This window comes from Mytilus trossulus, chromosome 6, assembly GCF_036588685.1.
Source record: "Mytilus trossulus isolate FHL-02 chromosome 6, PNRI_Mtr1.1.1.hap1, whole genome shotgun sequence".
Taxonomy (NCBI): Eukaryota; Metazoa; Mollusca; class Bivalvia; order Mytilida; family Mytilidae; genus Mytilus; species Mytilus trossulus.
Window position 1 is genome coordinate 62,687,872 of NC_086378.1, and position 15,475 is coordinate 62,703,346.

The 15,475-nt window shown below is 32.7% G+C and overlaps 1 protein-coding gene across 1 annotated transcript; it reads right to left on the reverse strand.

Annotated features, from left to right (window-relative positions):
- Positions 1–10,330: 10,330 nt before the first annotated feature.
- LOC134722888 (piggyBac transposable element-derived protein 4-like) lies at positions 10,331–12,294 on the reverse strand. Its single transcript, XM_063586522.1, has 4 exons — positions 12,186–12,294; positions 11,748–11,931; positions 11,267–11,456; positions 10,331–10,885 (listed from the first exon to the last, which is right to left on the reverse strand). The coding sequence occupies exons 1-4, from the start codon at positions 12,292–12,294 to the stop codon at positions 10,331–10,333; spliced, it is 1,038 nt and encodes a 345-aa protein (XP_063442592.1).
- Between the last annotated feature and the right edge of the window lie 3,181 nt (positions 12,295–15,475).

Below are 15,475 nucleotides of genomic sequence, written 5' to 3' on the forward strand. Positions count from 1 at the left end.
TATTTTATTAACAATCGCCTGTTACATCAACCCTCAGTTGCCCAGGAGAGCAACTAAGGGGGCCCCAATTGTTACAGTCTCATTTGTCGGGGAAAAATCAAATGAGAAAAAAAAACTCCCACTATAAATTATTAACATTAACCCTCAGTAAAAATATTATCTGTCCTTGTACAAATGTACATGTACCTGCAATCATTATCGATCTATATATCTTTACCTCTCACCATATATAATTTTTTTTAAATAAAGTTTGTTTTGTATCTTTATTTCTCACAAAAGCTACCTGTATTTATTAAGCAGTTTCAAAGTTACCGTACATCAAGTCTTTTGTTATGTTAATTTCAATTACATTTAAATTCTGGTCATGTGATTATTTACCACGTGCGATTTGTTAAAGGGATGTGTTACAGTAGTTCATTCATAAAAAAATGGATTATTTAATGATTTTTGATTTCCAAAAGGTTTTATTTCAAAGATATGGTGAGTAAATATTTGTTTATGAAATTAACCTGTTGATACAACATGTCTTGTTACAATTAGATGATAAACATGAATTACATACACAATAGAAATTACATGTACATAGGGAGCTATATACCCCAGTATACATATTATTATTCAATCAGTATCAAAGAGGTCATTGCACTGACCTGACCACACAAAATGTATATTTATATACAAAAAATGTCACACATAATAGAAAAGGCTTCGTTTTTTGTATTCGGTTTAAAATATTTGAGCAAAAATTGCATTTCTTGTTTTATCATATTTAAAATCAACGATTTACTTATCCCTTTATTTTGATATTTTGCGATATTTCTAGTTTTCCAGATAACCCATTTCGTGATTAGAAGTACCGTATCTAAAATTTGGGTATAAGATGCATCTGCATTAATGACCCCAAATATTATACTTGTTTCCGATTTTTGTAATTTTTCGATATTTAACTGTGAACAAAAATCCCATATTTTCTTAAAAATCTCCCGCCAAACGTCTTCCACCAGTTTACAATAAATAAAAAGATGAAAAAGTGATTCTTTTTCATTGCAAAAGTGACACTTTCCGTTTGAGCGATTCATTTTTTGTAATTTTTCTTCAGTGTAAATTATATTATGTAGTAACTTCCATTGAAGTTGTTTATTTTTCCTATTAGCTAAATTCTTATTCAAGTTTTCCCAAATGTATTCCCATGGAAGCTCATTCCCAAATTGTAAATTCCACTTAAACTGGCTTTTTGGAGCTGTTTTATTCTCATAGAAGTATCTTATATCTTTAAGGCATATTTTTTTGGCATCGACGACAACTCCATTTTTTATAAATTGACAAGAATTTATTAATTTTATAGGTCTATCAGAGTGACTTTGCATGCTAGAGTCTGTTTTTAAAACGTCAATTTGTTGATGTGTTAGCGAAGATTTAATGCCGCTATATTGTGCAATCCAATTCCTTTTATCTTTAAGACGGTTAAAAATATCAAAAGAAGTTTTAAAGGATTTATTGTCTAAGTCCCATATATCTTTAATTTTTTTTATTCCACTGGAAGCAAAATTTGCATAATATAATGCATGTCCCTTGAACTTAAATTTAAAATTGCCGAATATATTTTCTTCTAAAAGGTCCTCTTTCGTGACCGATGTTTGGATTTTCTGTAAGTCAGACCAGGAAATTAAAAGTTCTTTATAATATTTGGACATTTGTATTTGCCTAAAACATGTAGTGTCCGAACAAGAACATATAAAAAAATCTGTATCATATTTTTCGTCTAGTGACGTTAACCAGTATTTTCCTATTGCATTCCATTTTTGTGTTTTTGAGTTGACAATACTGTACATACTTTTCACCTGTTTTGATTTAATAAAGTCCCTTAAGTTTATCATTCCTATCCCCCCTTTTTCTTTCGGTAAACAGCACACTGTTCTAGCGATTTGGTTTGTTTTCCCATCCCATATAAAGGACCATATAATATTATTTATTTGTTTTTCGTATATCTCCGGGATACCTCTCATTTCAATTTCGTATCCAATGACAGACAGTACAAAGGATTTAATAATTAAAACTTTTCCCGAAAATGTGAGATCTCTTGATTTCCAAACTTCCATACAGCTTTTTATCTTATTTATTTTTTCTAACCAAATTTGATCTAAGTCTATCCCGTATCCATGTTGTACCCCTAATGCTTTCACAGGACGCTTAGACCATTTAATTTTGTTAAATTTTGGTTTTTTATTTCGCCACTTGCCTAAATACATGCCAACAGTCTTATCCATATTCATTTTAGCCCCCGAAGCATTTTCGTACAGTTTTAGAATTTTAAATGTTTCTTCGATAGACTCCTCACTTTTATTAAAGAGTTGAGTATCGTCAGCAAACATATTTAGCTTTGTTTCAATATAGTCCCCCGTTCTAGTAGGAAGTTTTATTCCTTCTATATTAGGATTGTTTCTAATTGAAGCTGCAAGTGGTTCTGCTTGCAGGATATATAGCATCGGGGCTATTGGGCACCCTTGACGAATTGAACGGGTTATGCCTACGAATCTAGAAGTAAACCCATTCGTATGAATACACGTCTTGGCGTTAATGAAAAGCATTTTTACCCAACTCCGGAATTTTTCCCCAAACCCAAATTTTAATAAACAAAAATCGATCCATTCCCATTCCGCCCTATCAAATGCTTTTTGTTGATCCAAAAATAATATTGCACCCTCCTCATCTTCTAATTCACAAAAATCTATAACATCTTGTAGTAATCTATTGCCTTGAAAAATGTTGCGCCCTTTGACAAACCCTTTTTGATCGAAATCAATTATTTGCGGTAATACATTTTTTAATCTTTCCGCGAGTACTTTGGAAATAATTTTATAGTCCGTGTTCAAGAGCGTTATAGGACGCCAATTTTTTATGTCTTCTCTCTCCCCAGACTTAAACATAAGCGTGATCATACCTCTATATTGAGATTCACAGAGCAAATTGTTGTCAAAGATATCCTTAATAACCGCCACGAAGTCTTCCTTTATCAAATACCAATATATTTTGTAAAATTCATTTACAATTCCGTCTTCCCCAGGGGATTTATCAGGTTTCAAGATTGTAATGGCCTTACTTATTTCATCCAAAGTTATTTCCATTTCACACATTTTTTTATTTTCTTCGGTTAGTTTATGATCTATATTCTTTAATAGATTTTCTGCCGCCTCCCTATCCCACCCCTCGGACGTAAATAATTTTTTGTAGAAAGATACTTGTTCTTCTAAAATAGATTCTATATCATCTTTATACTTTCCGTCTGCACCTTTTATTCTAGACCATAATTTTTCCGCGCCCCTCTTTTTTTCTAGATTAAAGAAGTACCCTGTAGATTTTTCGCCTTTCTCGTACCAATTAACCTTCGACCTAATTCTTACTGCCTCGGCTTTTTTGTCATAATAGTCTTTTATTTTAACTTTTAAATCATTCAATTCGTTTTCATTATTTGTAAGATCGGATCCCGTAATTTTATCCAATTTTTTTTCCCACTCCCTTATTTGTTTTTCTGTAACGTTTAATTGCTTTGCCACTTCTATAGTAAGACTTTTGATTTTTATCTTAGTTTCCTCCCACCATTCAAGACTATTTGCGAACTTATTTTTTTTTAATTTCCAGTTTTCCCAAAAGCTTTCGAAAGTATTTCTAAATAAGTCTGATTGAATAACTGATGAGTTCATTTTCCACGTTCCGGGACCGCGTTCTGGTTCATTTGTTTTTAATTTCATGAATACACCGTCGTGGTCACTGAACGGGAAATAAACTATTTTTGCCTGTTGCGATTTATTTTGAAGCTCACTACTTATAAAGATGTAATCAATTCGTGACCTTGAGTTACCTCGACAAAAAGTATATTGTTTGTCTTTAGGAAATCGTTTTCTCCACACGTCTATTAATTCGTTATGTTCGACAAATGTTTTTAATTCCAGCGATCCAATGTCTTCTCGAAAAGGCACCGGTTTTCGATCTAATTTTTTTATAAGAGCACAGTTGAAATCCCCAAGAACAATATTTCTATTACCGTTATCAATGAGAATATTTTTTTCAAAAAATAATTTTCTGTCACCAGCCAAATTGGGAGCATAAATATTGTAAATAAAAACCCCGTTATTCCCTGGTGTTTTAACATGTACAGAAATTGTTCTTCCATTATTATCTTGGCCGTTTTTAGAAATTTCAAATTTAAATTTTTCTGAAAAAAGAATTGCTACCCCTTTTGAATTACTTGATCCATGATTCCAAAAACTGTCCCCCTTCCATTCCTTTTTCCATTTCGTCTCGACCTCACTAGAGCTATGTGTTTCTTGCAAGCATATTACGTCAATATTTTTCTTTTTACACCAGTAAAAAACGGCATTTCGTTTTTTGTTATCTACCATACCATTGACATTTAAACTAACAATTGAAATTGACATAATACAAAGTTATGGTAGAATAATGATTTGTTTTGTTCATATTCATAAGTGCTACAGATATGTAACAAGAAGTTACACACAATATATAGAAAGTTTCTCACAATAACAAACGTATCATTTTGCTCGTGCATACTTATGACATCGTCACAGTTCGCTGGGATAAGCATACACCCGTAATTGCCTTTTAAATTTTATTAAATAAACACCTTCATTCATTTTATGAATTTGTGATCTAGGCCGAAACTCACATTGGTAACTACAAATATTCATGGAAACTTGTTTTCGTTGGTCAACATAATAATTAAACATATTGTATATTTCATAGTGTACGTTGGTGAACACACTTAAGTTACAACAACTCTTTAAAATATTTGTCAATTTTACAATGATTATGGGGTCACAATTCAGGACATAGTCCACGTGTTTATATGTAAATAAAAATAAACAAAGAATTTTTACAAGCTGTTTAAAAAAAAGCATTGATTTTAGGTATTGTTGACAAAGTTGAATTAAACAGATGCATTATAGCAATTTAGATTTCGACTACAATAAAAAATCATGTACTACATTTGTATATATATTGTAAATAATTTGTTAGTATGGTTTGGGCATCTTGGTTACTTGTTTCTCGCTTGAGCCAGGAGTGGAACTTGAACTTCGATTACGTTTTTTACTCGGGGTTTGATATTCACCTTCACACACTGAATTAATAAAGTCCTCAAATATATTTTCTACCAGTTCTGTACCGGACATGCTGATATGTACTCCACTCGGGTCGTTCAAATCGAACAGTGCTCGGTATGGTGTTTTGTTGGGAGCGAATTCGTCCCATAGCATGCATAGGTCAATGTATTTCAGCACTTGACTTTTTGCACAGAGTTTTTGTGTAAAACTATTGACAGATCTTGCTGCTGTATTCAATGCTTGTATAGAGGCACTCTTACCTCTTCTTGGTAGAATACTGCTTATGCCAATGCGTGCCTTTGGATATTTGGTTTTAACTGTATCTATGCATGTCGTAAGATTTGCCGTTATTTGCTCGGTGTCACTCCTATGCTTACTGATGTCATTTGTCCCTAATGATAAAATCACATTAGTAACTAGGTCAGAATTAACTATATAGTCAGATTGACAAACAAGTTTGTCAATTTGATCAAGAGTGGTGCCTGATACCGCTATAACATTTACACTTGTGTCCTCAATTCTAAGGCGACTGCAATTGGAAGCGCCAAATATAATTGATTGAGCAATCGGGAATGTGGCGTTCTTTTTTTCAAACACACTTTCGGTGGTTTTATTCAGATCAATCATATTTTCGGTGGTTTTGTTTAGCTCGTTAATAACTTCCTCCGTGTTATTATCCTCGGTACACGAGTCATCTTTATCGGCGTCTCTGCCTTCCTGAATATCATGTACATAGTCACCATACATTTCTTGGTCATCAGTCTGACAATCTCTTTGTATGTGACCTTCTTTCCCGCACCGATAGCATAACTTTTCGGAGTGGGGACAATCTTTTATTGTATGTGAAGTACTGTTGCATCGATAACATTTGCGTGCCGCTTGATTTTGACGGGTGGGTTTGTTTGTACATCGATAGGAAGGGTGGTCTGTTTTCGTACAGTACGGACACTCTGTCCTATTATTGTCTGCAAATACCCTGACACTGAACCTCCCGAATTTGGTTGCGGTCGGAATTATTGGGACACAGTTTGTTAGTTGCACATAACGTGTACCGGTCTCAATGTTTGTATCTTTAATTAGACCCCTGCGTAGGGACCCATTCACAACACTACCAAATTTTGAAATATGGCCACATATTGTAATGTCACTCATTTCACACGGGGCATCTTTTATAGTCACATTTGTAACTTGTTGTTCTACATCTACCATTTTGATGAAACGGTTTTTCAAGTTTATTCCTCGTGTGAGTAAAGTATGTTTTGTGTTCTGGTCGTTTACTGTAACTATACAATCTTTCTCTGTAATTTGTATGGTTTTTATTTCGTTTTGATCAACTAGAGTTTTTAGTTCATTTAATACATCAGTATGTGTAATACCCTTGGTGAAACTAATACCGAAGTGAATAGATAGGTGTCTCTGGATTTGAGCTTTATGAGGGTCTACCGCCATTATGATATCATGTAAACAACTCACGGGCTACTCACAAAAACAAATCGAATCTCCTCAAGTTATAAGGTTCCAGCAAATTAATCTATGGATTCTGGAAGCAAAGTCAATACCACATGTTATAATCCACAAATGACTGCATCAAGATGAGTAAATATATGAAAATTAAATATTTTTTACTCAGAGCTCTGAAAACCTGGACTTGGCACATCAAGGGCACATAACTCCTCCGAACTTGATATTGTAATGATATATTAAAGATGAAATAATAGCAAATTATTTTTAATAAAACTTGAAAAAAAAATGAAAAGTGAACTGGCAACGGACTCGGATTTAAACAAATTGCAAATGAATCTAACTTTTATATGTCATGTATTAAGTCATGAAGTTATCATCAGTCCATTTCTATGTATAGTTCATTGGTTTTTACTTTTGATAGAGTTCAGTGTATCGGGTATTAACCTCTTGCTATCTATCCCTCGGTTTTAGTTTAAAACCCTGATTTGGTTTTGCTTTAACGATTTATGAGCGTTATACTACTGTTGCCTTTAGTTAACCCCTACTATCAATTGCAACGTAAAACAATATAAGATTTGAAAACACTTCTAATCTAATTACTTTTTACAGACATTTTTACATCAACGTTTAATAAATAAAAATAATGTATTAGTTGCCTTAAAACAATAATTGGATGTGACGACTATTCACCATTCTAACATGTTGAAACTTAGATTGATATCTATATATTGCCAGGGCTGTTCCGATTGTACTCCCACGTCATGTGCTTTTTTATGATTGATGTACCCGACGTAATAGAAAGATGACGTTAGAATATAAGCATTTGACGGGAAAATATACGCTTGTGAAACCGAACATCATCACAACAAGGAAACGTAAACATACGATGCTAAAATCTTGTATAGCCAATTATTTTTATACATATAATACATTTAAGTAAATCAATGTAAATTATCATTTGAAGTCCTCCAAAACTATCTAGATACGTTTTTGAAAATAGTTTAAGCATATGCATGTCACTAATTCAGTGTACTCCGTTCGTTTACGTCAATTTAATAGTGCGTTTATTTATAGGAACAGCAAATATTGTCCTCCACCTAAAGCGCTTCGATCCAAAAGAATTGAAATATTTGTCCTATTAGAATTGAAATAATTTATGGGGGTATGAAAATATCGTGATTGTACAACGGGTTGTCCCTTTATGCCGATATTTTTCATAGAGTTATGCTCCTTTACAACTGGAAGTGATGATTTTGTTGTTTCCATTCTCTTACTTAAGTTTGCCTCAATTAAATGTTGTGAAACAAAATGCTTATTTCCACAAAACTCAAATCAGGAACAAATTGTGGCAGTATCACCATTACTGTTCATGATTTATATTCCTTCATAACGTTTTATGCAAACAAAGACATCCTTGAATACATTCCCCATTTATTATCAATATTCCGTTAGCAGAGGATACTGATAAAAATAGTTACTATTATTATAGACCTATTTCATACAGTTACGACTATCTTTCAAATTAATTGTATACCAGTTACGATAATCTTCTTTTGGAGTTACGATGATCTACCATAAATTTTCTATTGCTATTATTTCGGTAACAATACCACATATGATACTAACACACACACACAACAATACGGAAAATATTAACCTTGATGCTGAGTTATTCTTGAAAACAACGCATGTACACGTACAAATTAGATGAAAACGATTTACCTGGTTTTTGGCTCCGCTATATAGGGATCATCGTAACTGCAATTACGATGATCAGTTCAACACCAGTGTAATAAAATAAGTTATATAGACTTGACTGTATTCTAGGTTTGAACACCTTCTAGGCAGACTAGATAAAGCTGATATATACAGTATTTCTTTTACATACCACAAGTCAGCATTTTCAGTTTTAAAACATAGATACAGCCAACGAGGAAGGCATACATTCATAAATAAAGCATATCTGACATAGTGAATGAGAACGCTTTACACAATGCATCCGTTATTGGCATTATTATGTTTGAGGCGTATGGTCTTCATATTGTTTAAATTTCGCTCTTACCTTATTCACGAATGTTACCCAATGCAATACTTTTGTTGTCTAACGTAAAAGAAAGCTCTTGTTCACACACGTTACATGTTCAATAGATATTTGCCACTTTTATTGAGTCATTTAAGCAAATGTTTTTCACTTGACGGAAATGACAAGTAACTGGCATTAATATGTATGTAAAGGCAACAGTAGTATACCGCTGTTCTCAGTATATCTGTCTCAGATATATTTGGTAACTAGCAATGAGTACATGTTTTATCCTTGCCTTGGTTTTTAATTCATATATAAAAAAGGATATGTGTACACGTCGTGTACGCCGTTTTTTTTAACTTGACCGAAACTCTCATGAGCCTCCTATACTTAATGCATGTACTTGTTGTGTTGATAAATTCATTTGATAAGGTTTGGTAGTATCATAATTATATAGAAAGTAATTTCATACATTTTTTTTCCGTGCAGTGACGTACGTTGTCTTGAATAATACGATTCGTTAAAATAACTTTGGAAAGACAATCATAGAAATAGCAAAGCACATTGAAAACAAAGTTAATTACATAGAACATAAAATTACATCTAGGTCAACCTTGTTTAAGGAACTTTGAATAGGTACTTACTTACAGTGTTTTTAAAAATTTTAATTCGAAGGTTGATTGAGAATGCAATTGTAAAAGACAAAACAAAATAAGAAAAAATCCACACATTACTACTTAATGGTTGTGCAACATGCACTAAATCTGAAGCAGAGGCAAACTTGTGTGCTCCGGAAGGGTAATCAGTTTCTGCTCCATATGTAGCAAACATGACGAATTATGTCAGTCTTGTTTATATTCAACATTTCATTCATCTTCTTTTCTTGTGGGTTGTCATCTTTGATTGAGCACTAACCCACACATATATTACATCTTGAAAACACATGAAACATAACATTAAATAATAACCTTTTGTGAATGTATCGATTGTGACATTTCACTAGGTAGGTTTGTTGATTCGTGCATAGCAAAATACCCTTTTGGAATAGGAGGAGATACATTGTAGAATGAATAATGACTATATTTTCCTCCATGATTTTTTTTTACGTACCTGTTTCGCATAGGATTTTTCAATAAAATGTTGAAAATAAGCTTACTTTAATGAAATATTGACTGTGCCTTTATTACACCAGCTAAATATATATAATATTGGTCAGTTATATATCCAAATAAGCACTTTACTTTCTTAAAAAAAAAATCATATATTTGGTTGCCATGGTAACAATTTTATAGATATAAGTATGAAAATATGCTAAAATTAGGATAGCCACTTATAACAGCAGTTAAATCTCCTTGAAACCATTAAATGTTTGACTGACTATGAATAACCTGAATGTTAACTTTTTAATGTGCCCTATGTCTCCATTATTCTCCATAGCAACAGATTTCTTTCCCTAGCAACAACAAAAAATTGTGATGAAAAAAAAAATCTTATATTTGTTGACTGTTATATTACATATATAAGAAATATTAGGATATGTTTTATCATTATATGTTTCCCTAGCAACAAGTTTCATCCATAGCAACTAAGAGAAATTTGTTTAAAATATGAAAATTGAACAACAGTCCATAGAAAACAGCTTAAAAAAATCATTTCATTCACTATGACGGCCATGAAATAGCACACAAACAATCAATATAAATTTGTTTTGTTATCTAGTATTTTAATTAAATGGTAATCCATGTTCCTCGTGATACTGTCCAAAGCATGATTCTTTACATAAGTGAATGTTGCAATTTATGCAGCCATAGACAGTTTCTTTTCGCTTTTTATCACCCTGCTTGGTGCACCATTTACACCGTCTTTTATTTCTATTTAAACGAACACTGACATGATCTTTATTCGGTTGTTTGTTCACAGTTTTCTTTGTTCTCTTGGTAAAATTTCCAGTAAGCTGCTTTTCAATTTCAATTCTAAAATCCAACAAAGAATATCTCTTCTTTCTTGGCGGATACCCGACTGATTCACTCAATACTATATATGCATTTGTAATGCATAAATTAATCATATAAAAAAACAAGTATTTCCACCATTTTTTAGCTGGTCTACCAACTGGTGTTTTGGCACTCAACTGGTTGTTCCTGTCCACTCCTCCCATATAATTATGGTAACCTTCAACTGGAGGTGGCCTATCTATTTCGACTCTATTACCATTCTTTTCTCTTCTGAAGGTGGAGCCTTCACCTGTCGGATTAGAATTTGTAGACAGGAAATGTACCTGAAAAGAAGTTTGTTAATTCAATGATTGTTCAGAATAGAAACAGTTAAGTACAACAACAGACCAAACAACTAGTAAAAATATCATTATTGCTGTTCTTCATTCTAAGTGACAAGAAGTCATCAAACTTTGAGCAACAAATCCTGTAAATACAAATATGTCATGTTTTATAACCTTATCTTGCAAAAAAAAAAATTTTAAGTATAGTTTTAGATTTAACAAATAGATAGGAAACTTAAAAACAAATTTTAAAATTTTCTTTATGATTGTTTTTTTTAGTTAGATTGAAATGAATTCTTATCTTATTTTAAATATATACTGATAAATTTTCCTCATATGTCAATAAAACAAGTACATTTGTAAATATTATATTCTGCTAACTAACTTTTTTCTTATCTTGCCATACAGTTGCTGCCAAATTTCCATTCTGGCGGGTAATGCTCTCCCCTCGCGCCATCCTCGGGGATCTGTTATATCATCTGGAAGACCAATTGATTTGCATTTTATTGTACCACATCCATAAATGCCATTTCTTTCCAAACATCTCAACAATGGTACTGATGCAAAGTATCTGAAAATGAACATTAAAACATATATTTTTTGTTTCTATGATTTTTTTCCTAAAAATCAGGTCAATCATTAATAATTATTATTTTAAGTCCATGTTTATGGCCTTGTTTAATTTCAATCTAATTTTTTTCTCATATTTCATTAATTGTTTTCAACATATGATGTATACAGACAGCATAACATGGTCAATATACTGTTGGTTTTTTTTGGCATATTACATGTATTACAAGGTAATAATGTACACTTTAGATTTATTTTTGTTTTTCTTATTTTAATGTAATTATGTAATTACCTATTCATATATATATGGTGTCCTTTCCATTTAAGATCCTTGCATAGCAGTTTCACCACTTTTCCCCCTAGTTTTGGCCCTTTGTTTGGATCGTCCTTGCCCATGTATACGTTGAATTGATGACAATATCCAGATGTAGAGTCAGACCTCATCCAGACTTTCATGCCTCTTTTGATTGGTTTTCCTAATAAGAAAAATCATCTTTTGTCATTTTACATTCTACTGTATTTGTATTTTTTACCAGGTCAAAATGAAAATATGTTAAATCAAAATGTGGTATAATTACCAATGAGACAATTATCCACCTTGAACTAAGTGACAAAGGTGTTGACAACTATACGTCACCAAACTGCCTTCAACAATAAGCAAAGCTATACCGCATATAAAGTTACGAGCACAATAAGGAGAGAATTTAATTGTGTAAAAATAATATATTACCTGGCATGTACTGTTTAATTGAGAATCTTCCCTTGTATTTAACCATTGCTACATCCACTGTTTGATTCTGTTTTGGTTTGTAATGGTCTTTGAAAGTATGATCTACCATGTTGATCATTGGTCTTACTTTATGTAGTTTGTCAAAACCTTCACTGTCCCTTGGAAATGCTGTTTGATTGTTATTGACATGTATATATTGATATAGTTTTGAGAATCTGTTTTCGGTCATAACACTTCTTATGCCAGTGTTTCCTAAGAAGGGATCTGAACTCCAGTACAGTCTGTATAGTATGATGACAGCTGCATCACTCCCATCAAAATGTTGATTCCAATGAATGCTTTAATTTCAGCAGTAGTAACCTGTTAAATTAGAATTAATACTCAGATTTGTTGTAATAAAGAGTTGTGGTATTTAGATATTGAATGGATTTTAAAATATGTATGTTTTATTTGAAATAACCTTTGTTTGTCCTTGTATTCAGTATTTTAATTCCAAAACTGAAAGTCATGAACAAAAATTTATGAGAAGTATTATACATGGACTGGATGTAATTGATACAGAGAAGATAAGAAAAAGAACATGTAGTGAATGTGTAATATGGTGCGCATTTAGAATATATTGGTCATTAAATACTGAACTCATTCCTGGAAAAGCAGAACCCTTTAATTTTTTGGTGTGATGATTAATACATCTGAATCAGGACATGTAGTTTGAACCCAACCTCCCCATTTTATAAATGGCTGGATCCGCCCCAGGTCTTAGATACGAGTACATTATTTTACCCCTTATAATACCAGCACTTACCTCAAAAATTATCAACATAACCCTCTATTAAACTCTACTTATAGAAAAGATATCTTCTCGACTCCCCACCATCCCTTTTTGCCAGGTTCATAGAAGATTTTAAAGAAAAAGATGAGATTGATGGGGGACAGTTTCATTTATAAGACATGAATCATAAACCAATCTCAATATTTGATTATATGATAAAATTGTGTTTACCTCTTCCCAATGCTGGTCATTTTTGGAAGTTTGTTGTGCATACAGGTTTGTTTGCTTTGCTAGATGTTGAAAGAATCGCTCTTCAAAAAACAACTGAAAAAAGTCAACAGCTTGTGCATTCAATTGCAACATGTGCACAGGACCTGTCATTTCACTAAAATCTAGGATATCTATATCCTCCAGCTGTTCTCACCAAAAGTCATCATCAGATGTACTAGTGAGTTGGCTGCTAGGTATTTCACTTAGCTGTGAATCGAGCTCGCCATCACTTTCCGGCAATTCATCATTGTCTTCCTCAATATCGGAATCAGGGTTTTTGTCAGAAAGATCTGAAGCTCCATCAGATTCTTCATCAAATGATAAGTCTGATGTTCTCACTGAACTAGGTGGGCTAACAGAACCCGGACTTTCACTTTCGTCCTCCAAATCTGATAATCCGAATCCCGAAAATTGCGAGGATTGGGAAGAAAGGAAAATATCCATTTCTTCAGTCGGCCATGTTTTATTACCCAAAATGAATCTCCAAGTACACAAAAGTAAAAGCTGTGTATTTTTTTGGCAAAATGATACATCATGAACATAGAAGTTCACGGAATACTGTATGGATGTTTTTATTGAAATAAAGTACAAGAATAAAAGGATTTCGTCTTTTTTATGCAAAAACAGCGGTGCAAGTGGGGTACTACTTTGTTGATTCCACGTTGTGGGCGGGGTTTTGAAGTCCGAGAGGAAAAAGTTGAAAACTGGTTATTTACGTTAAATTTTTCAATATTTTTTAGGGCTTAATTGATTCAATTTTCATAAGATATATCATAAAAATGCAATGAAAGGTTTATTTTTTTCTGGTTGATAATAGTTATATGTTCCCGCCCACTGTATGACTCGTTGATGCGTAATCGCCGGAAGTCTGAAAAGGGATTCTCCAAAGAATTCACATGTTTACATTTTACACGGTATCAAACTTCTTGTCCAAAATGTGTCGGAAAACAGAACGGTATGACATCGACTGCATATCTTTCATTTCTTAAATGAATTCCTGATATTCAAAATGTTATTTTAAGCACAATTACGTTTTATAGAGCATCTGAGTGCAATTTTCTTGTTGCTTTAAACTTGGACTCACATCGACTTGATCTTCATCATTTTAGAAATTCAAAAAATCTTACCAGCACTCATTCACTTCAAAATATATCGTACAAAATGAAGATAGTGCATTTAATTGACAGTTTTATTAATTTTATTAATTAACTCATGACAGCAATCGAATTTAATTCGATTTCGGCTGCTTTGAAAAGTTGTCAACAAAAAGTGAGACAAAATGGCGACGGCGTTTAAAAAAAAAAACAACAAGTTTAAAATTATAATTCACGTTGATAAACAATTATTCAGCAACACAATTAACACCATTTATTAACGAAATTATATTTCTTATTTTGGATACAACTTTGGTAAAATCTGACACGGATTACTCGAGAAAAATGCGTTTCATCTGAGATAGTAAATGAGGCGTCAAAAGGCGTCATTATGGAGTAAAGGGGGAGGCGTCAAAAGGCGTCATTATGGAGTAAAGGGGGAGGCGTCAAAAGGCGTCATTATGGAGGAAAGGGTTAAGCTCCTGATCCGATTCTGTGCTTTCATAATTTCTTTTGGTTGATGCTGGTGAAGGTTTATCTTAAAAATAAACCAAATTATCGATTTATTTGGTATTTGTTTATAAGGAGTTAGATAAGAAAGGACAAATTTGCACCAGATAATAAGTATACCCTGAACACATAATGATGAAATATGGTTCAAGTGACAGAAGCAAGCCAGACCTACTCTAATTTAAAGCTCTTTCCTTTTTGTTGTTGGATACCATCAGTTTGTAGAATCTCGGTCAATGTCTAAAAAGTAAAATCACAAAAATACTAAAAATTCAATTGGAAAGTCCTTAATCAAATGGCAAAATCAAATGACAAAACACATCAAACGAATGGACAACAACTGTCATATTCCTTACTTGGTAAAGGCATTTTCAAATGTAGAAAATGGTGGATTGAACCTGGTTTAATAGCGCTAAACCTCTCATTTGTACGACAGTAGCATCAAATTTAATAATATTGATAATAATGCGTGAACAAAACAAAAAAGACACAATATATAGGTAAAAATGTCACAAGGTCACAATCTAACCCCGTAGACTTAAGTAAAAATAATATCACAAGCGCCATTTCTCTCGACACTTGTTGTCTTAATTACATCAGGAAATGATAGAACGACTATTACATTCGTTTAAAGCCTGCCCACT

What these genes read in the sequence shown, in the direction of transcription:
- LOC134722888 (XM_063586522.1), bottom strand. Translation starts at nt 12,294, where the DNA reads ATGGTAGATCATACTTTCAAAGACCATTACAAACCAAAACAGAATCAA. An exon ending in CACCATATATATATGAATAG is followed by an intron (nt 11,457 to 11,747) that starts GTAATTACATAA and finishes GTTCATTTTCAG; the next exon opens with ATACTTTGCATCAGTACCAT. An exon ending in GCAAGATAAGAAAAAAGTTA is followed by an intron (nt 10,886 to 11,266) that starts GTTAGCAGAATA and finishes ACTTCTTTTCAG; the next exon opens with GTACATTTCCTGTCTACAAA.